The sequence below is a fragment of the Ptychodera flava genome, chromosome 2, assembly GCF_041260155.1.
Source record: "Ptychodera flava strain L36383 chromosome 2, AS_Pfla_20210202, whole genome shotgun sequence".
Lineage (NCBI taxonomy): Eukaryota > Metazoa > Hemichordata > Enteropneusta > Ptychoderidae > Ptychodera > Ptychodera flava.
Genome location: NC_091929.1, coordinates 18,714,837 through 18,737,074, shown reverse-complemented (window position 1 = coordinate 18,737,074; position 22,238 = coordinate 18,714,837). Strand labels below are relative to the sequence as shown.

The following is a 22,238-nucleotide window of genomic DNA, read 5'->3' as shown; positions in this document are numbered from 1 at the left end:
CTGCTTCGGCAGCGAAATCAATCTTCTGAATCTTCTCACTTTGTTCGCCAGTTTTGGTGTCCCTAACATGCGTCTCAGACACAAACTCAACATCATCATCTGATGACTCCTTGGAGGGTAAAGTCATTACTGGTTTCTTTCTTAGGGTACAGATGATGTCATCCTTGGGTGGGTTCTCTCTCAGTGTAATCAGTATTTGAGTGATACTGTCCAGTAACTGAGAGATATCATCATAGGTCATACCAAATGCCAAGTCATTGCCTGTAACATTACGCCTTGGATTCCGGATGGCAGAATTTATCCTGGAGAGGAATTTCGGACAATGTTGATCACATTTTAACCTCACCCAGCTTTCAGCAGTCCCAATACTAAATCTTCACACTTCTTTTGTAGGTGGCATTTCAGCGATGGTTTTGAAGTACTTTCATCTGGCAAACGTTTTCCTTTTTCCATAAGCTTTACATAATCAAGAATTGCTTGGACCCAAACGCTTGCATTTGGAACTGTGAGAGCGTATTGCTTTTTTGTAAATAACAGTTCTAAAAGTTTCGTCAGTACTGTAATGCACTGTTCACAGACAGCACAGTTCTTTATGTCCTGATAGCGATTATGACATGTTGCTCCAGAATTATCCATGGCATATTTAGACGAAGAAGCAGGCGATGAAACTGTCCCTTCAGTCGACAAAAAGACATGTTCTGCTTGCTGTACAAGAAATTTCATGGTGCTTGATACAGTTTTGGTGGCAAGGCAGCCAAACTCCAGTAGAGAGTTAATATATGGAAGAAAACAAGCAAACACCACAGTAAGTCTCTCCTCACGCTGTGAGTCTTGTGAAAGCTTATCTTCAAAACCACTGCATAAGTTTTCATCCTCCACTGAGATTCTTTTGAACTGATCTGAAACAGTACCCCTTGAGTTGCTGGACCTTGGGCTTGATGTTTTTGAGGTTGATCTCTTCTTCAAACTCAACTTATTTCTTTTCTTTTGGGGGTCTTGAGATTCTTTTGGTACACACTGGTCAGTTTCAGCTTTCCTGCAAGTTTAAATGACCTCTTTTATTAGATCTCACTAAACTTAATTTATCTAAAACACCAGTTTAAAGAGACAAAGTTGCTTTTTATCAACCGTTTTGTGATATCAAGAAAACATGGAATACTTGCATAAAGTCACTCAGTGTACAAAATGACAATGGTTCATACCTGCAAAAATTACCCCTTTGTTGAACACAAACACATGATTTGATTTGTGACCTCTAGACAAAATGGATTTTTCCTATTCTGACTTGCTTTGCTATGACAAATGCAAATTGCCACAATGTAAGGGAAAGCTGTTATCATTATCATTTGAAAGGCACCATCAATCAAGATATCATTACAAATGCTTGCATAAGGTCCAAACTTTACATGACAGTATAGGGTATGTTCAGCCATGCATAGTGAGAGTTGTACACTGGATTTTTTGGTACAGATTGTCAAATGTTTCACTGAATGTTAAATCTTGTCTGGCTGCAGCAAAAGTTGAGGTTGTGCACAGGTGAACAGTATTTCAGCATGTTTCAAGAAGTCAAAAGACACAAACCATTTTTCATATCAAACAAAATTCATGAGGAAGGCTCAAAAACAGTGACTTTGTCCCTTTAAATGTTGTGACAGAATAAAATCATAAAAGACTACATGAATGTAATCTTCATTTACAATCATGCTCATGTCAGCAGGAGACAATCGTAAGATTGACATTCTGTCAACATACAGATATTACTCAATTCTTTTGTTTCACAGGATAGTTTTGATAATATTAGTAGACATATATCGATCGATACAAGAAGAAATAAGTGATTATTGACACAAGATCATGGAAAAGATACACCTTGCTCCCTCTGACACAAATGGAAGAATCTTTACTTCCACAAATACAAGTAAACAATGGTGAGGGTGGATCAATGTATGATACAGAATGGGTGAATACATCAACAAAGATTAACGTACTGAGATTTGCAATTATCCAGCTTCTGCAGTTGCCTCAGGTACACGGCATGAGTTGTGATCAATTTCAGGACTTCGTCCGGACTCATGGATAAGTACTGCCACATACGGAATTCCAACTTTTCCAATAACAGTATGAAACATTCCAGAGCAGGCCAGAATGCACTGTTCTCACAATTCTCAACATCTGTGTGTGAAAAACACAAATATCACAGTCAGCTTAAGTTAGCTTTTAATATCAGAAGACCATATCCTGTGTCACGTGAAACACTGTTAGGTCTCCATCGTGTGATTCCTTTAAAAACGATGCTGTCTTGCGACACAAGACAACGACACATTGTTTGTAGACTTGAGCACTGCACATCTGTCATTACTTTCAGCTAGCTAATACAGCTACCACTCTTTTTTAAAGTAGTGAATGGTAACAGAATGGTGCACGGAATATCAAAGACTATGTCAGCTACAAATGCGCAATAAATATAACATTTGTTCATATGAGTTCTACACAGAAGGATCACAAGATCACACACGAAAGGATCACACATGATCATTTTGCAAAATGCTTAAATTTTTGGAAATAATTATGAACCATGGAGATTCTATCACTAATAATGGTATATCATTTGACAGATATTTTTAACAAGATTGGGAATTATTTTTTACAAAAATGATGACAATTATACTATCTGCCATCAATGTTTAGATAAAAACTACTATAACCACATGCACAACAGGGAAACAATGCGTCCCAATTTCTGTTGGCAACAGACAACATCTTGAATCACTGTTACATTTATGCACAGCAATACTTATACCAGTGGCTTAAGGTGGTTGGAAAGGCTATTTTTGCACCAATTCTTTTCTCAGAGTTAATGTCAAGTTTCAAGTGTTAGAATCAAGATATTTAGTTCAAATTTTCAGGATAACTCCCTTAGTTAACACTTTTTCCAAAGAATATAAAGATTCTATATTTGCAGCCATGATTTTGAAATATGACACCAGTAAATATTAAAATTTAATTTTTCATATTTTTTTTACGTATTTGAATTTAATAATAATTGGATAGTATTAATATTACCAAATTAGTTATAAATATGTTGACACTATTTATTGCAAGATTTGTACGGCAGGAATTGTAAATAAAATTTGTTTTTATGATTTTACATGGGTTTATATATCAAAAAATTATTAAAAATTCTTTCAAATTTCAAAATGTGATTTTTCAAAAGTACTTCAAATACAGGAAAATTGTGCCGTACAAATCTATCTGTAACCTTGTTAATAGGCTGTAAAAATTCCATGTCCATATCTCATTTCAAAGTTGGATTAAATTGGTATACAATTATGTAGGAAAACTGTTATTCTGTCAAAATGTTGAAAACAAGCCATATTTGCACCCCTCTTTTGAAGTCATAGAGCATTTTTTTTTGTTAATCTCACTTTGACACCTCTTGACACTCAAAGAATCTAAAAATGCATTACAATAGCAGTCACTCACTCTGAATGCCAGCACCGCCTTGTCAAACTTTCCTGAAAAACAGCAAATAATGACTTTCCCTTTTCAAACATTTTATTAAAAGCTAGGGGACCTCTACCATAGTTAATACACTAAGGACTCCCCAACTTCTTCTTATTTGGTCAGTTTTTCAGAAGTTTTAACAGGCTATAACTCTGCAATGCCTTTGTGCCCAAATGTCTAGTTTTTTTTATTCCACGAGAATGTTGACTACTTTCATATTTTAATAGTTTTGTTGAAATTTATAACTGACGCTCTAGCCTTTCAACCACTGGCTTAATAATAATCATACCAGTGCTTTTCTCCATGACAAATATCACTGCATCAACCAGAGTCCGATGACCTCCTTGTCCATTTGGCCTCATCAATTTGTTCCTTACTGCACCTTGATCGAGTGATGTAAGCAGCATTTTGACACCTGGAAGAAAGTAGTTGGAGATTCATTTCATCAATATCAAGGAATACTTCTGCATGGTGTTTATTCAAATCCGTGATACATGAACAAATTAGGATGAGGTTATTACGAAAATATGGCAAAAGAAGAAAAAGGCCATTGGTACAGTATATCACCTGATGTGAAGTGGAGGGTGATAGAATTCAAAGGTAACTTATTAACCTTTGAACCCGGCTTGGACAAAAATGTCCGCATGATGTCATAGGTCACCAGGGGGTCAGGGTACAAAGGGTTGATAACTTCTTGTACTGCAGTCTTCATTTGACTGAAAGTGACACGGAACTATTTCCAACTGGATACCTTCATGATTAAATTAAATATTTTTCATAGAAAGTCCAGTTTTTAGAAAATTATGCACATAGAATATTGATAAACCGCATAACAGTGATATTAAATATATCATTATACCATTAAATGAGAATCGTTCTATTTACAGATTTTCATCTACCGGTATATAATTTCATGAAAATAAAGCATATGATCATCATTTGCAAATAAAGTAAACAATTTGGAGCTAAAACTATGTACCGTATGAGAGATGTGTAATAACAAAAGTTTAGCCAACACAAAGGACTATACACCGTTGAGACAGGAGACCATTTGTCCTCTTCACATCGGGCAAATATTCACCTTCCCTCAGGCACATAGTCCCTTGTTTGAGCTATAGTGCATGTACATTTGCGTGCACATATGCATGTGCCTCTACAGGCTTATGCATTAAACATCAAGCACCAGTACATGTGTAGGTTTCTTGTCTACCGGTATTTGTTTCTTGTAAAGAGGGTTTTCTTCTGTTGGATATATTGTGCTACATGAATCAAATAACATCACATCAAATCAAATGTACACATACAGTACAAAGCTGTAGCCATTCAGTGTCGTAAAATTGCAAACCATGACATATACCGGTATGTAAATCAGACATTTTAGTCAACAAACCTTGCCAGTAATCTCTGACTGAGTCTGAACAGAACAGATGAGAAGGCAGCAACACACAGTCGCTATGACTACTGATCTCCATCATGTCAGCCATATTGGGTGTCTCAAAGAGATCAAAGTCAATAACATTCAACATCCATGTCACTATCAGTTGAATTTCTTCGTACTCTTCAGCTTTTATCGGCAATATTGACTTGGCAGCTTCTTTGGCCCACTGTCTCACCTACATCACAAAAAATAGAGTATCTTCTGTAATTTTTTTTTCTTCTGGTGTGTATTTTCTCAAATTGTAAACTTTTTAGCAAAGAGCATGTATCCCAGGGACTGAGTGAATTTCAGGTGCTGCCTGTTGTATTTTCCTTATATGGACATTTCAGTCTGAAATAAAGAACTATTATTATTATTATTATTGAGTTGTATTTCAATGAAATCATAATATGTAAAAGAAAGGGCTTGTTTCTGCCTTATTAAGTGAGTATGCATCTCAGAAGTGCAAGATTTAAACTTTTGGCTCAATCTTTCCTCAAGGAATATTTCAACCATTCTTTTGCCAAATCAAATAAAAGTCAGGGGTCAACATGCAAATTTCGGTACTACCGAAACAAAATACCAAAAATTTACCAATATTTGAATATTAAAAATGGCCAACATTTCTGTGTTAACTCTATGGAGGAAAATATAATTTTTGATTTTCTAAAAATTATGACGCTGAAAATTTTAATTACACTAAGAGCTTAAAACTGTTCACCCCAAGTCCCTGTAAACAGGTCCAAGATCACCATTGATAACAATGGGTTTGGGTAAAACCATGGTGGTGAAAGGGTTAAAAGGAGCCCAACAAGTGGTAGATCAAAAAAGAATTGTAAAAGTTTGAGAGATCAAATATCTGTCTCTGAAGCACATTCTACCTTAAATATACATATGGTACAGTGGTTATTACACAAAGTTTGGTTGACACTGTGTCTCACATGCTACATTGCCATATGCCAAAGTATTTTCACCTGTTGCTCTGCAACACATCAGGAGATAAGCACATCTCAACACCCAACAAACAAACTTTCTGTAATGACCTCTGCGTAATTGTATGTGCATATTTCGGTTATGAAGCTTTGCACAGTGTTTCAATGAAAGAGGTTCTGTAAAACCCAAAATGCGCTGAAAAAGTTTTAGCGGGTAGGAAACAAAATAAGGCAAGATGACAGGTTTTAACCTGTTCACGCCAATTCTCTGCAAACTGGTTCATAATTACCATTGATAACAATGGATTTGGGCTAAACCATTGTGGTGAAAGGGTTAACCACTTCTATCCTTGCGACTGCATGATATAAACAATTCACTTGGTATTGATACACGAACTTGTATCTCAAAATGTATTGTTCTTTCTGGCTACTTATCGAATACTGTGCATAAGCAATAATACACACCCAGCAACGGTATACCATGAGATTTGACCATTCAGATAGCTGTACGGTATTTGCACTATCAATATCATACTGGATGATAAAATTGGCACACCACATTTGAATTCTGTATCAGATACTGTTGCTGGTATTTGGCAATGGCTGTGCAATCTCTGATTCAACATTATATTACCAGCTCCTTGCCCAGTGAGCCAGTCTAAGCAGTGCATTAACTGTGTAAAATCTAGTTCTTACCTTGACCTGTGAGTGAATGAACAGCAAGTAGAGGCCTGGCAGGAGTTCTGACACAGTCGGTGGATGGCCACTGTCTTGTAAGGTAGATATGGCCTTGCAGAATACATTGTCTGTGGATTATAGAAACAAGAAATCAAACTGTCAAGATGTATGCATCTGTGTGCCCTTCAAGCTCATCTTATAGGACACTCACAAAGAATGTCCTTTAACTTACTGTAAGACATTTTATGCATTTAAGTATGGGGCAGACTCAAGAAAATGTCGTCAAATAAAGACTTGAATTAAAGGTATACAGTCACCTGTAATCTAAATATGCCCATATATGGTCAAAGGGGCGTTCCTTGGTATTGCAAATGCCATGTGAGGGCGCTGTTTTTGAAAAAGCGGCCACCCGCCTAAAATCTGTGATTGTTAGATTTTATCTTTCCATGGTAACTCTAAAAATTCAAAGCTGTTCATTACCGTAAGCATATACCGGTACTTCAACTGCTGTTTACAAATGACTAATACTACACATAGTGATGAATTAATAAAGTTGTAGTAACGCTTGCTTTCAACAGGCAACGTAGAGTATCTCAGAAGCTTGTTACTTATTAATTGGCCAATTATTGTTTTCATTATTGTGTCATTTCCAAACTGCACCAGCTAAAGAATACCTTAGTTTCAGACTCCCTAGATTGCTGTATAAAAATCCAGAACTGCAAATACAATTATTATTAGGTATTTGAAATAGCATACTGATACCGGTATGTATAGCTTGCACAGTGAACCCTTGCAGACTGGTACAGGGCATACCTTATTCACAATCTGAGCATATCATGTCATAAATATTAATTTGAAAGAATACAGTGAGGCCAATATACAGGTACTGTAGTGCAAATAATCCCTTTCAACATGAAGACTTGGAACAACCTTATTGTACTCCATAGTGTGCTTGACTGCTGTACATATATTTAGAATTTGAAGTTGGAGAGGCCACCAACCATATTACTGATAATCATTTTGATTTGCTTTTAGTTAGCAATCGCGTGTAATACAGTAGTAAGAAAGTAAGTGTGTTTCACAAGTACCGCTATGTATGTGTGTATGTATGTAAGTAAGCATGTAAGTAAATAAGTTCCGGTATGTAAATAAGTTAGTATATACCGGTATGTAAGTTCTGATGTAAGAAAGTAAGTATGTAAGTAAGTATGTAAGATTTAAGTAAATAAATATGTAAATAAGTCAGTATATACCGGTATGTAAGTAAGTACATGTATGTAAGAAAGTAGGTATGAAAGTAAACATGGGTTACAAGTAAGTATGTAAATAAGTTAGTATACTATATACCAGTATGTACATGTATGCAAGAAGTAAGTAGACTATCCTTACAGTGTAGCAAGTGTAGCTCTGTTAGTTAACACTAATTTTCCCAGTGGCCTGCAGAAACATTAAAAATATACGAAAACTGAAGTGTGGCAACTGACAGCCTTACCCATTTCTTTACTGAGCAGCAGGTAAGGATATTTCAAAACTTCAAAAATAGGCACTTGGAGTCTGTCTTCCAGTTCAGTGGGATCAAGATCTGAATTATTTAGAGCACTGTTGAAATCTTTCCGTAGTCTGTTGATTTCAATCTGTGTAAGGATCTACCAGGATAAGCAAGACAGAAGTGCATCAACAATCTCAATGAAAATGTTGGAAGAACACACAGTGTGCCCTCCATAAGTTCCATGTGAAAAAAGGTGTCTATAAATTAAATAGAATAATCTGTTCCAATAACTTCTGATTTTTTTTCACTCCACTTGACAGCATATATGTAAGGTCTCATAAAAATATTGTAATTATCATTGATGGATGAATTTAAGTCCAGACTAGAATGTTAACAATGACCATTGCATATTGTGCAAAATGCAGCATTTTCAACACATAGATAAATGATTTAAGGTAGTAAGCGCCTCGAAAGTGAAAGACTTAAACTTTTACTCAAACTTTCCTCTGGAATCTTTCAACCATACTCTACAAAATCACAGTGTATTTGCTAAGGCTGGGGAATATTGGTAAATGATTTGGAAATCCCGGTAACATTGATGCTGTCCCCTCATTCAATTGCATTGATATACCAAAGGGAACCCCAGTAACATTTACCTGCTTATCGCCCTTATCAAAACACTGAATCAAGAATGAAAATCAGGTCACCGGGTAAATTTTGGTACTGGAGAAACAAATTACCAAAGATTTACAAATATTTGAAATTCAAAATGGCCACCATCCCATAGTCAATTCTATGGAAAAATATAAAAGTATCGATTAAAAAAAAAACAGACATTAAACATCTTTCTTTCATCACGAGCTTCAAAATGAGCCCCAATAAATGGTAGATCAGAAAAGAATTGTAAAAGCTTGAGAGTCCGAATATCTGTCCTCAAGGTGCATTCAATCTATCTTAAGACTCAAACTTTTTATCATTTCAGTTATTCCCAAATATAGAATCATACTTACACCACTTGTGTTGCAAATTAGTCAATTTTAAAAATACCCCCTTGAAAGGCAGTGTGCCTCCGGCTGAACAAAATGTGAACATCACAAACATTCTATGTTCAAGCATGGGTACATACATACAAACAGACAGACATAAAGACAACAGACAGGCACTACCTCTATAGCAACTGGAAACTACAAACATGTAAAAGCCTGATGAATCTCTTTCATTTTTAAGAGGTAATATGAGCAAAATAAACTTTCATGAGACGAAAGACATTTTCTTTGGGTCTTGTATCTATAACATTAGTTTCATTAATTGTGGCATACAACTGTTCTGACAATATCAAAAATTACTATACCTCCTCTTTTTCTTTGTTTTGCAGCAGAAACTCATTCTTTGCTTCGTGATACTCCGTGACACAATACTGACAGAAGCTGAAGTCACGTGAAACAATGTCTGCCCAGGGCGGTTCCTGACAGTATTCCAGAAGACGGCTTTTCATGCCTTCGGAGTCCGTACACCAGAGACAGGACATCTGGGAGGCATTTAAGTCATCCATTCTGCTTCTACCTAATTACTGTTTGTAGTTTGATAATAACCGATGGTTTGTCCCAGATTCATTACAATTCCTGGAAGCGGTGCACAGAGACTTTACTTTCACTTTGAGTGGCTTCCTGGAAATTTAAAGCAAAGACATGCAAATTTTATGTTAATTGCAGTAAGCAATCCGGTTTGAGACGAACAATATTTTAGATATGCAAAAGCATCTTTAAAAATTCATTGCTGCCGATAATGCCGACTTAGTATACTTTGCCTCAAACTGGTACTGAGTTTACACTACTTCATGTTTGTATTGAAATCTGATTTTGCGATAACCGTTACATGCTGTCCATTCCTCGACCAAAATGGAATGTTCCTGATGTGATTGAGTGACTGTCATTGGCCAGATTTAAGAAAACAGCATTTTGATAAACTAGTGGTACAGCACCCTCTGTGATCTAGTATTCCCTAGTCTAGGATATTGACCTGTGTTTTGACTTACTGATGAAAGCCAAAAGAGGGAGACTATTTGTCCTTGCTGCTCTGGATGCAACTTGGTGTTGTGGTGATAGGTTGCATCCTGTTTGTTCTCAGGAAACGATTCACATATGCAACTGAGAGTTCGTGCAGATGCATTCATCAATGACGAGCATCAAATTACCAAATAGTGTCTAAAATGTTCACCAACATGTAGTAGTACCTGGAAGTCCTTTGGACAAATATGAGTTGTGAACATTGAGTATGCTGGAAACACACAGACTTGTGCAATGAAGGCTCATTCATAATGGTCACAGACAAAATATATCAATCCATTTAAAAGCCAATGGTTCTGTGGGGTTTTCTCCCCTTTCTTTCCCACAGAAAAATTGACCACCTGATCAGGAGAATTTCTCCCGATATGGAATGGAGACTTCTTTTCACAGAATCGTAGTTCTGCGCAATTTAATAGACATTTTCGCATTTAGAAAAGTGTACAAACTTGTATGTTAATCATAAAATTTAAGAATGGGTTTACCATCGCTTTGAAAAAGTTAATCATTGTTTGCTATGCATATTTTCACATTAATTCAATTAAAGCGATGTCTTCAAATTGTCACTTACAAGAAATGTGTAGTTCAACTACATTTGTACTTTTTAATGTCAAAGTAAAGTCCTGGAATTCAATCATTAAACTGTTACACATCTGGGACAAATTCTACCGATCGGGAGAATTTTTCATAGAGAGGGAGACAGAGTTGCATCAATACTAGGTCTCCCGACCGGGAGAAAATCCAATTTTGGTCTTGTGTGCCCTGATGTTAAATACATACATTCAACAGCCCACCTGTATCAGTCAATTATGGCAGAAATATTTATATTCGAATTTTAGAAAAGGGGAGACATTTTTAAAGAGCGCGCCCCTCCTCTGTTATTATTACTGAACGCTCTCCAATGTTTTGGCTAAATTATACTGCGTACATGTGATGGGAGGCCGTAAGACGCCGGGCCGGGAACACACAACATCGTACGCATCGTGCTTGTACCATCTGCGGTCCCTTTTTACGATATTTTCCGAATTTTGGTATCTGATTCAAGGTTTTACCTGGGGTTGTGCGTCAGACGGCGCGAAAGCCACGGCAAAACTTCGAGCTTCTGAATAACAGCTGCATTATGTACTTGCAGCTATCCATTAAATTAAGAAAAACAATATCATAAATGATCGGTTTCTGACAAAATGTAAGTGTCAATTTTTGGACTGCAAACTCTTCAAAGTTTCACAAATACGTGTAGCTCAACTGTTGTCCGAGAAGAGTCTCGGTGCAAACGGTATACTGTACCTCAAAATGGGCCCAGTTCAACATGAGTGAAGTTCTAGGAAAGTTATGCTTTCGTCTATGCATACGTGACCTCCAAACGACTGCCACGCCATTCCCGCTGAACTTTGACATAGGTAGGTCATAAGATTGAATCTGAATCTCGTATTCAGTAACAGCAGTTAAATACTATCTTACGGTTTCAAATTCCCAAAATTTACATAACCTTTCAAATTCTTATTTTCGAAAAATGATGAAATTCTACCACAACTGTCTGTCACCCCATCATCCATCTCCCATCTCCCTTGCAGAAACGAGATTGCGCGAGAAAGAAAATGGCTGCCTCCATCTCGAGGTGTGCTCTCTTGCAAGTCTGTCGATTTTCAAGTCAGTTCACGCGTAAGTAACCAGCATCAACTTCGATTTAAGATTTTCTCCTAGATACTTGGCACTTTCAGATCCGACAACCACTCTGTACTGCGTCGGCTGTCCTGTTGATAGAAAATCTGCATAAAATCGTCAGTCGCTTTTGGTTTGATTGGTTCCCAGCAGACACCTCGCACGAAAACCATAAATTTCGCACCTAACCAAAACCATTCACACTCCAAACATTGCAACAACCTCGTACGAAAACAACCTCGTCCCAAGAGTCACCTTGTCCCAAAAACATATCACCCCCCCCCCAAAAAAAAAAAAAACACAAAAATTTAAAAACACCAACAACAACGCCACATCGCCCCAAAGTATGGCCCCACCATGGCACCATTGATGATTGAGTAGCTGCAAAATTGTAGCGTTACGGTGAGGCGGTCGTTGAGTTTGGTTTTTGCGACTTCGCTCACCAGTAGCGCTACAATGCCGATGGCCCTGGGGAGTATAAAATAAGCGCATCCCACTGGACTAGGCGTGTTGATGTGAAATGCTACATATTTACTGCATTTGGTCGTACCGATTTATCACTACTGAAGACTAAAAACTATACTACACTAACCTTGTCGTTTATGGGGTTTACATGTCGATCGCGTTCAAGAAACATTGAACGTGGGGCATCCGTGTTTCTGGGAGCCGCCATTACCAGAAGTTGGTAATGTTGGTAATGGCGGCTCCCAGAAATGGGATGTGCTTATTTTGAACCCTGCAGGGCCATCAGCATTGTAGCGCTACTGGTAAGCGAGGCCGCAAAAACCAAAACTTGGCGACCGCCTCACCATAGTACTACAATTTTGCAGCTAAACCATGGAGGTACTTTTGGTACAGCCATCATCCATGGGCCCAACACAGTCACTTGTGAACCGACACTCATCGGCCGCTGTATGCACTTGAGTAATGCTAGCTGCAAAATTGTAGCTCTACGAGTCTACGGTGAGGCGGTCGGTGTATTTTGGTTTTTGCGACCTCGCTCACCAGTAGAACTACAATGCCGAAGGCCCTATAGCGTTCAAAATAAGCGCCCCGCACATAGCGCGGCATTTTGATGTGAAATCCCACATATATTTACTGCATTTGGTCGTACCCATTTATCACTACTGAAGACTAAGCACTATACTACACTAACCTTGTCGTTTATGGTATATGGTATTTATTCAAACACTTAGATCACCTTCCAAAAACATTCCTGGGAGCCTCCGTTACCAACTTCCGGCAGTGGCAGCTCCCAGAAACACGCACAATGTTTACGGAACGCGATTGACGTGCTTGAACAAATACCAAACCCCATAAACGATAAGGTCAGTGTAGTAATAGTGTTTAGTCATCAGAAGTGATAAATTGGTATGACCAAATGCAGTAAATATCTGGGATTTCACATCAAAATGCCACACCATGTGTGGCGCGCTTATTTTGAACGCTACAGGGCCTTCTGCATTGTAGCTCTACTGGTGAGCCAGGTCGCAAAAACCAAAACTCACTGACCGCCTCACCGTAGAGCTACAATTTTGCAGCTAGAGTAATGCTTACCACACAGCGGTCGTCATGTATCAGTTCACAAGCAACTGTGGGCCCAAACTGTCACCAAGTGGTAAAGCTTTCGAGGTGCGAACTACCTTAATCAGAATGCAAGTACACATTATGCATTCTCAGGTTTCTCCTTATATATTTCGACTATAACCTCTTCATACCATATATCCTATGCAGAAGATTAATTTTCAAACAATCTATGAATTTACATGAAAGCTTGTAGGTTATACACCGCCATAGACGGCAGCTCCAGAGACTACTGAAGACACAATGTGCTGTCTTGGTACTCTTGGGGTACCTTGCAACAAGTTGGATTTTTAGAGCCTTCCTTGACTTCCTTAAAGCAATTTTTTCCCTGCCCACTAGCAAGACAATGTTTTTTCCCAGGAAATGGCCGGCCACAATTTTTTTTCACAAATCAAATGGTTCACACCTTAGAATCTGTCTTTTGTGCAATTTTATTTTCGATGATGCCATGTTTGAGGACTTCTTACTCAATTTATTTCCTCAATATAACAGGGTTTCAAACAAAGCAGTTCCACTATGGAATTCTGAACAGAATATTACCTTCAAGGCTTTTCACCACAAGTTGTGCAAAACTTGACAGGTAGGAATTATTTTTTATTGATGGTTTGACCTGATGATTATTATTTTGCAGTTTATTATCATTAGGCTACAAAATCTAGAGGATTAATATCTTTTTCAATATTTATAAAGAAAAGTGCATATCTTGGACAAGGTAGGGAGGGGTCAAATCATGCTAGCAGGAAGTATTGCAGACTTAGTCTCAAAAGTTTGCCTTGCTTCATCGTCCTTCTTTTGACCAAAAGTATTACTTTGTAAGTGAAAGTTTGAGTCTTCTGTACAAGACTGCAATTAATTTTAAAAATTTGTCTTTTCAGAACACATAATGCTTTCTTCGTGCGTGAGGGTGCATGGCTGGGGTTTGCCATTGAATGCACCAATGCCACCGCTGAAAACACTGTTGTCACATGCGATCATGTTATCGGATCCTTTCCACTTCAACAATAAAGAACGACATCTGAAGTGCCATTTCTTTGTGTTTAACCAATGCTTTACCCACTGATTCTTCGGAAAATCACTAAGATTGTCAATTTCAGGCACCAAATTTTTTCTGTGGGTGGTTGGTTTGGCTTGTGAAAGTTTGTTTGGCTCACACTCACTTTGCTCAAGCACGCTTTGAATCTGATAATTCCCTAAGACTGTACTGAATTAATCCAAGTCAGCTGTAATCCAATACGGGATTACTCAACTATCTTGGAAACACATGCATTACTGTTTGCTCGGCAAACAAGCATGTAAGAAAGGACTAAAGTTACAATTATGTTGTGCTGTCCCAAAGGTACTACAGTTTGTGTCTCGGAACTGAAAGATTTAATCTTTTGCATAAACTTTTCATAAAAAAACTTTCACCCATTCCTTTCTTGAATAAAGATTAAAAACCAGGGGTCATCATGCAATATCTACTACAAGATCACACAATACTTATCAACACTCTAACTTCAAAATGGCTACTATTCCTGTGTTAAGTCTGCAAGGAAAAGTTGAAATTTCTGATTTTCATAAAAAATTGAAATTCCATACAAAGATGGTAAAATACACAGTCGACCCACATAAGGCTATATGAGCTAAGATAGCGGAGTTTGTTTAGGACCATGGGGATAATGACATTGAACACAAGTCAGTATCATATGTAACTGCTAAACTGTGACAGCCATGGTGAATGTTATGGGAAAGTGGTGAATGTTGATGCAAAATCTAATATGCACAGTATATATGTTGGCAAAATATGCATTTCAAGGTCTGCTTTATTCACTCTTTTACACGATGCATTTTCTGTAAATATCTCTTTGTACCTATATTCACACAGATCAGCAATAACAGTACCATCAGTGAACCTTGACCTTGAAGATGTAGAGAGGAGGTTGACTCTACCAGAGAGAAGGCGAGATGGTAAATTATTTCAAACAAATACATAATGATTATTCTTTAATGTCATTCTTTGATGTCATATGTAATTACTTTGTAATGAAATGTCTGGCATATGTGATGTTGAAACAATTTGAAAATTGAAGGAGGGGTGCATGGCTGACACTTTTAGATCAGTCACTATTTGGTTGCCTCAAACTCATGCTTGGAAAGGAGATGGGATTAGGATAAATCTGAAGAGACGATAGACTTGCTGGTAGTTTCTTGTGTACTGTGAAGGAAGTGGTTGTGCAAATAATTTGGCATCATGATTGCTTGGCTTAATTCCTGAAGCTGTTGGTTTGTAGTTTGCTTGATACATATTTAGGTAATAAGGTGCTCCTCTGGGACAGTGATGCAAAATTCTTAGAAAGCTTTATAGTAAATCAAGTCACTTTCAGGCTGTATTTTCATTTGATGTATACTCATTTGGTATGATGTGTTACAACTCTTTGCTGTTATGTCATTGGCTGTACTGTTTTAAACTGTTACACATTTCAGGACGTACTGTGACTGTTAATTTTGTTGAGAAACTGAAGGCAGAAAAGTGCAAAAAATATTATGTCTTTTGTATGCATAGTACATTTGTATGCCAGTATGTTGTATAATTTGAAAGCCCTGTAATGATGTGACATTTAGTATAGCTATAAGGTATGAAGTGTAGAGGAGCAAATGACATTTTATCGAAAGTACAGTATCATGCATGGTTTTACCCTGTATGTTAGGCGTTATTAGTAGGGAGAGGGTGGTTGGAACTGCACCTGCGCAACTGTTGTGTTCACAAACAATATATTTCATGTACGATATCTAGATTTATCAGGTCAACATAGCCGTATCATTTAAATTTAATGGTGTACAAGTTTTAACATACGTTAATCACCAACTTACCTTTTATGCAGTGTTTACATTGGTCGTACCGATATGGGGACACTACTTTTGAGCACAGTTCCGACAACCCCTTCCTGTAACTAGCACTTGGGCTATGCTGGACAGAACGGTGGCAAATAGATAGATTAAAACATTTTCCTATTTGATGGTAATTCAGATCTTCTTCACTTTGTTTCCAGCGGTGGTAAGTAAAGTGAATGCAGATATCCAAGTGAATGCAAGTAGACTGTTTGCAGTGGTGTACATCCATCGACAACAATTCAAAATCACTGCTGGTGATTTGATACAAATCATTGACCACATTGAAGCAGATGTGGGAGACAAGATTAGATTGGAAAAGGTAATTTAATACACGATACTAATGCTGAATGTGGTTCTGGTAGTTGCATTTGACAGGGTCAATGACAAGTTTTTGTCTTTCCCCCATTTTTACTCATTTATGCAAATCTGAACTGTTTACATCTATTGAACGATGAGGTGTTGTGCTATAAGTTGCTTGTCTACAAAAGTGCATTTTTCTATCCCTTGGTATAGCTGTACTAATCTACATACCACTTAACATCATCGAATTCCTTTCTTATTGTTCAGTGTATGAACAAAGAGAAACCAACACACACCTTCACCATTATCTTGACAGGCCTTTGGCGTCCATATTTGTTAAGTCAGTGAAAAGCTGCATTGAGTCAAAACCTATACATCTTTCACCAACTTGGCATGGTATATTAAGCAGGTTAAGTCAGTAAAAACCATGCTTACAGTATCAGACACTTCAAAATGTTCTAATCTTTGTTAAAATGCAACATATAGGATATGTTATGTAGCACACGGTTTTGAAGCAACTGGATAATGATGACATTGGTAATTTGTGTCCCATACATGTTTCAGGTATTAATGGTTGGAGGGGACAACTTTTCACTGATAGGAAGACCGCTTTTATCGTAAGTAACTACTAATCAAGCTATGAAACAAGCATTTTCCCTCTGACTGTATTTGTATATAGTAGTGAAATACATACTGGTATGTGGCATGTATTGACGTGACTATAAGACTTTCTCCTATAACACATATAATCTTGCCATTTGCTATCCCAATTTAAGAGTTATGTGTAGCCATCATAACCTCTATTTTCAATACTTTATTTCTTTGATCAAAATTTACAAGAGATTAAGTTGCTTCCATATGATGATATAATCATGTAAAAATAAACGAAAGGCATCTATATTTGCTTTGAAATGCTAAATACAACATTCTACAGCAGCTGTTACAGCTGATGTCAGGGTATTCTGCTTGCAATCTTTACTCTTGGGTGGAGGTGCAGACTGGCGCCCTCTATAGAGTCATGTACCATAAAATCCAGGCAGATGACAAACCTATGACAGTAAGAACAAGACTATCATCAATCATGAAAAGCAAAAAGGCCCTTTGAGTTGAGCTTAAATTTCCAGTCTCACCCTGAATGAGCTTATACACATGGCCCTATGGTGACATTATTTCTTTGCACATTTTTTCAATCACTAAAGTATTACTGTTATCCCAATATGTTTGTTAAGTTTAATAATCAAGATGATTTTTCTTTGACTTGCAGGAGAGATTTGGTTGAAGTTTGGGCAACAGTGATTGAAAAGACAGAAACGCCGACAAAAATATTTTTTCAAAAAAAGCGAAGAAAAGGTTTCAGAAGATGGGTTGGTAAGTAATTCTCCTCAATTTCCTGTCCCTCTGGGACACTATTGATGAATGGTCATATTTTTGCAATAATCTTTTGGTTTACTGCTTCTGTAGACGCAATATGACTCCCCCTGTAGGGAAAATAAAAATTTCAACATTGGACTTTGATTAAACGGAATTTAAATTTTGTATTTTACTGGCAGATCAAATCAAATTTAGGTAATTGGTACTGTAGGCCTAAGACTTATAGACTTGTGAAATGCTGTACCCATATAACATTCTAGGGAAAGAATGTACGGTATTAAGACACATAAACTGAAAAGCATTGACCAGGCCAATGATGTGACAAGCAGGGAAATGACCAGATTTTTACATGTGACAAAATGAAGCAGAATCCAGTGGAGACTTGAAACTTCAACTTGCATACCATGATGCAGAAATGAAGTCCAAAACTTGACTGTATACTATTTCCTTGTTTGCAAATTACTCATGTACAATATCTTTGAAGATATCCCTGCCCCAAAAGCGCCCAAGACTCCATTATTTTTATAATGCGTCATTTTTGTTATGCCATCATGCTGGTATTTTCTATGGTATGAATCTAACATTTAAGAACAAAACTAGAAAGCAGCTACCAATAATCACTGAATTCTGCAATGATTTCCAGTACATCTCATTCTAAAATACCACGATGTAAGGTCACACAGTGGTCATGAAAAGTACCAAATGCAGGTGGTGCATGTTTAAAAATATCCGGGTAATTGCATTGGCTTCACATTTTATGATGTGTTATTTTTGGATAATCTATACACAATTAATGAATGAAAACACAAATAGAACTCTATCAAGGAAGACATGATATTGATGTGATTTTCATTTACAAATTTGTATTGGTAACTTTAGACTGAAAAATTTAGTGTGAATCATGATGTTTTTGTATGTAAAATATAACCCCCTCATTTCTCAGACTGGGTGATGTATGTACTGTACTGTATCTCAATTTTCCCCTGATCTAGCTTTTTTTTGACTCACAAAAAAGAAACAAACCTGCATAAATTTGTTCATGGATATAAATACATACACACACTAAATAAGATAACTTGTAGTGTTGTGCTTGAGAAATGGACCTATAGATTGTGGAAGGTGGTAGTAAGGATGCTAAATATAGTATACAATCAAAATAATGGACAGCTTACCAGAGCAAGTCAGTTTTTTCCCTGAAATTCCCCTTTGGACCTACATCAAGCAACCACATTACGGTAAAAGTAAGTTCTTGGCAGCTGTAGTTTACAGAGACAACAGCTGTAACCATTGATGATATTTTTGTGACTTTTATTGTCGAATTACTTTGCCATGCTATTTTACAATGTGCTGTGTCATCGTTAAAAAAGTGAATTATTTTATAATGGATTAAGGTTAATCTGTCACAAAAACATTGATCAACAAGTTAAACAAACGTTCGGCATGCCATTTCAACATGATTTCCAGAGTACAACAAACAAACGTAATAATAAAATCATTAAAGTTACAGCTTATAGGGCTTTAACAAAAGCTAGTAATTTGTAGGACAATGTATACTGTATGTCCAGAGGTAAATTTAACCAAAGCCTTTCTAGATTCACATGGTCTTGTTGAGGCCTGATATCAGTCATGTACCAATGATGAAATCTGACCATTGTCATTATCATTTTACTACAGAGTACAAGGACAACCTGTCAGTGTTGAGGATAAACACAATCAATGTCACCACGGTAACAGAAGATAACTGATGCAGCAGCAAAGTGATGACAGCGAAAGGTCAAAGGTGAACAGGATCTGTCAAATCACCAGGATGGATTGCAACAACCTCAGTGTTCAAGAGCAACTTTGAGTTACAGGAGAATAGAATTTGTGAAAGCATGCTTCCTCTTGACCCTTTCACCACCATGGTTTTGCCCAAACCCATTGTTATCAACAGTGATTGTGGACCAGTACATTAGGAATTAGGGGGATGAACAGGTTGACCCTCTTTCCACCAGACTTTGGCACATTCCTATTGTTTTCAATAGAGTAGATGGATTTATACTGGGAAATGGGGGTGAAAGAGTTGAAATGCAGGAACTACATTGCAAGAGAGAGAAAATTAAACAGAATGTCTGAAGAGAGATATTTATTTCAGGTTCTTGTTGCATTATCAGCGTGTTTCTATGTGACTGCACAAGCTATAGCCAATTGGAAGAGAACATGTTTTGGTGATTTTTCTTTTGTCATAACTTAAAGCAGATTTAACTGTAATTCTGCCAAGTTCATTTGTCATTATCAGGTCAAGTTGTTTAAAAACGATGAGGCATACATGTACCTTGTGCCATATGTTGCAATTTTACCAGTGTCTAACATTTGAATGCCTTGTCATAGATATTGCAAATTTGATTTATTTTTTTTACTGACTAAATTTGCTGTAACATCATACCTTATGATGTTTCAGCAAATGGTGGCCACGTAGGTAAAACTGTATAGAGTTTTGGCTTAAGGTAGTCCTCACTGCAAAATTGCAAAACTAAACTGTTGCTCAAACTTTCAAGCAACGTTTCAACTATTAATTCTCCTTCAAAATAAATAATAAAAATTGGGGATCACCATGCAAACATTGTATCTATTTCCTTCAGTTGTTTTGTCATTCAATTTGTTTATTTAGCCTATTTTGAAGAATTTGTAGAAATACTCAACAGCATGTGAGTGTATGAGATATTTTAGTCTGTGATTTCAAAATGATAAGTTAATGTAACTTTTTTTTTTCTGTTTTGGCTGACCTTTGCAGCAACTGTGTAAAATAAAGCGTGCAGTACCCTACATTCATATTTGTATTGAGTATGTTCTAAAATGAAATTTTATGCTGCTTTCAGAATAATATTAGTATATGCTGAGGTTAATCTTAAAATAAAATCATAGATCTGTATGTTAAACTTTAGTTTGTGGGGATATAGCCTAGCCTAGGCACCAGCTGTGGTTTTCAGTGGCGTGATTGATTATTTGTGCAATATGCTACGGATCTGGTCAGAAAACCAAACCTCTTTTAATCTGCACAAATATCCCTGATTTGACGGGGGTAGAGGGATGGTGGGGGCATCAATCATGTTGTTGCAAACACGAAGAACACAGCCAATCAGAGTGCAGGTGGCTCATTTGACCTTAACTGACCTGGATGACATTAAATATATTGTAGTTCTGTAAGACATAATAAAAGTGCTTGTCATGGGATCGATAGAGGTAGTAGGCGTGCAAGAGAGTAATGCCACCTGGGTGCTAAAATATGCCTTATGGGTATTACCTAACCCTAACCCCTAACTCGTAATGTTAACATCACTTAAAACACCCACATGTCAAGTTTGCGCCTGCCTGATGACAAGTGTTTTTTTAATTAAAGATGCACACACTGGCTGTCTGGTCAGATTTAGGATAAACTATGACGTCATTCTATCACATGAATATTTATCATTCATATCTGTCTAGTATTTGCTGCACAGATGTGTACAGGCACCCTGGTGTATGTGGGAATAAAACCTACAGTATATAATTACCACAACTTAACAGCAAAGATAGCCATCAACACATTGTATATTTCATCTCCTGTTCAAGTGTGCTTCAAGATGATAAATATTTAATTTTCTTCTCAAACTCTTACAAAATGTTTTATAATATTGTCTGAATATACCGGTAGCTACTTGGTCGTTGTGATAAGACTCATTTGTTTAGAAATCAGAGTTCCATTATAAAAGGGACAAAGTCAGCCATTTTTCATGAGTTTTGTTTTATACGAGATACTGCTTATATTGTTTGACATGTTGAAAGATACTGAATGAATGGGTGACCATGCATATATTTAACTCCGATTTTAGACAAATTAAATGAAACCATTGTGAAAATGAATTAATGGTCATGACCATTAATACGTTTTCGTGGTGGTTTCATGTATCGTGTCTAAAACCGAGATCGAATATATGCATGGTCACCCATTCATTCAGTATCTTTCAACATGTCAAACAAAATAGGTAGTATCTCGTATCAAGCAAAATTCATAAAAAATGGCCAACTTTGTCCCTTTAATGTGCACTTTTTGTAGTACATTTCCTACCCAGACTCTCACATAATTCTGTACTAAAATGACTCAAATGAATGAAAAAGTCCGAAAAAATCACATTAACACTTATTTATAAGTATATATACAAATGTACTCAAGGATAAGGAAGAGAGGATAATGCACTGAACAGAAACATCAATTTATGGGAAGGGGACAGGAAAGCCAAAATTAATTAGTAGTTTTAGGCATAGACAAGCACGGTTTAGCTTTCTTCTCACACGACTCCAAATGAAAACAATAGATGATAGTGAGTGCAGAGCACTTTATTTCTGTT

The 22,238-nt window shown here is 36.9% G+C and overlaps 2 protein-coding genes across 2 annotated transcripts; one reads left to right on the top strand and one right to left on the bottom strand.

Annotated features, from left to right (window-relative positions):
• Positions 1-342: 342 nt before the first annotated feature.
• LOC139116091 (probable helicase senataxin) lies at positions 343-9,689 on the bottom strand. Its single transcript, XM_070678620.1, has 7 exons — positions 9,372-9,689; positions 8,024-8,177; positions 6,550-6,659; positions 4,895-5,117; positions 3,794-3,919; positions 1,989-2,172; positions 343-1,036 (listed from the first exon to the last, which is right to left on the bottom strand). Exons 1-7 carry the CDS (start codon positions 9,570-9,572, stop codon positions 343-345), a joined length of 1,692 nt encoding a protein of 563 aa, XP_070534721.1. The 5' UTR covers positions 9,573-9,689.
• Positions 9,690-11,641: 1,952 nt separating this feature from the next.
• Positions 11,642-20,674, top strand: LOC139116071 (large ribosomal subunit protein bL21m-like). The gene is made up of 7 exons (XM_070678586.1): positions 11,642-11,745; positions 13,822-13,909; positions 15,194-15,276; positions 16,359-16,519; positions 17,065-17,117; positions 17,765-17,868; positions 19,546-20,674. The coding sequence occupies exons 1-7, from the start codon at positions 11,682-11,684 to the stop codon at positions 19,614-19,616; spliced, it is 624 nt and encodes a 207-aa protein (XP_070534687.1). The 5' UTR covers positions 11,642-11,681; the 3' UTR covers positions 19,617-20,674.
• Positions 20,675-22,238: the final 1,564 nt, after the last annotated feature.

Coding starts and splice junctions, on each gene's coding strand:
- LOC139116071 (XM_070678586.1), top strand. CDS start 11,682: ATGGCTGCCTCCATCTCGAGGTGTGCTCTCTTGCAAGTCTGTCGATTT. Junction 17,118..17,764: donor ATAGGAAGACCGCTTTTATC/GTAAGTAACTAC, acceptor TTTGACTTGCAG/GAGAGATTTGGTTGAAGTTT. Junction 17,869..19,545: donor AGGTTTCAGAAGATGGGTTG/GTAAGTAATTCT, acceptor ATTTTACTACAG/AGTACAAGGACAACCTGTCA.
- LOC139116091 (XM_070678620.1), bottom strand. CDS start 9,572: ATGGATGACTTAAATGCCTCCCAGATGTCCTGTCTCTGGTGTACGGAC. Junction 5,118..6,549: donor TCATTCACTCACAGGTCAAG/GTAAGAACTAGA, acceptor TTTGTGATGTAG/GTGAGACAGTGGGCCAAAGA. Junction 3,920..4,894: donor AGTCAGAGATTACTGGCAAG/GTTTGTTGACTA, acceptor ACTTTCTTCCAG/GTGTCAAAATGCTGCTTACA.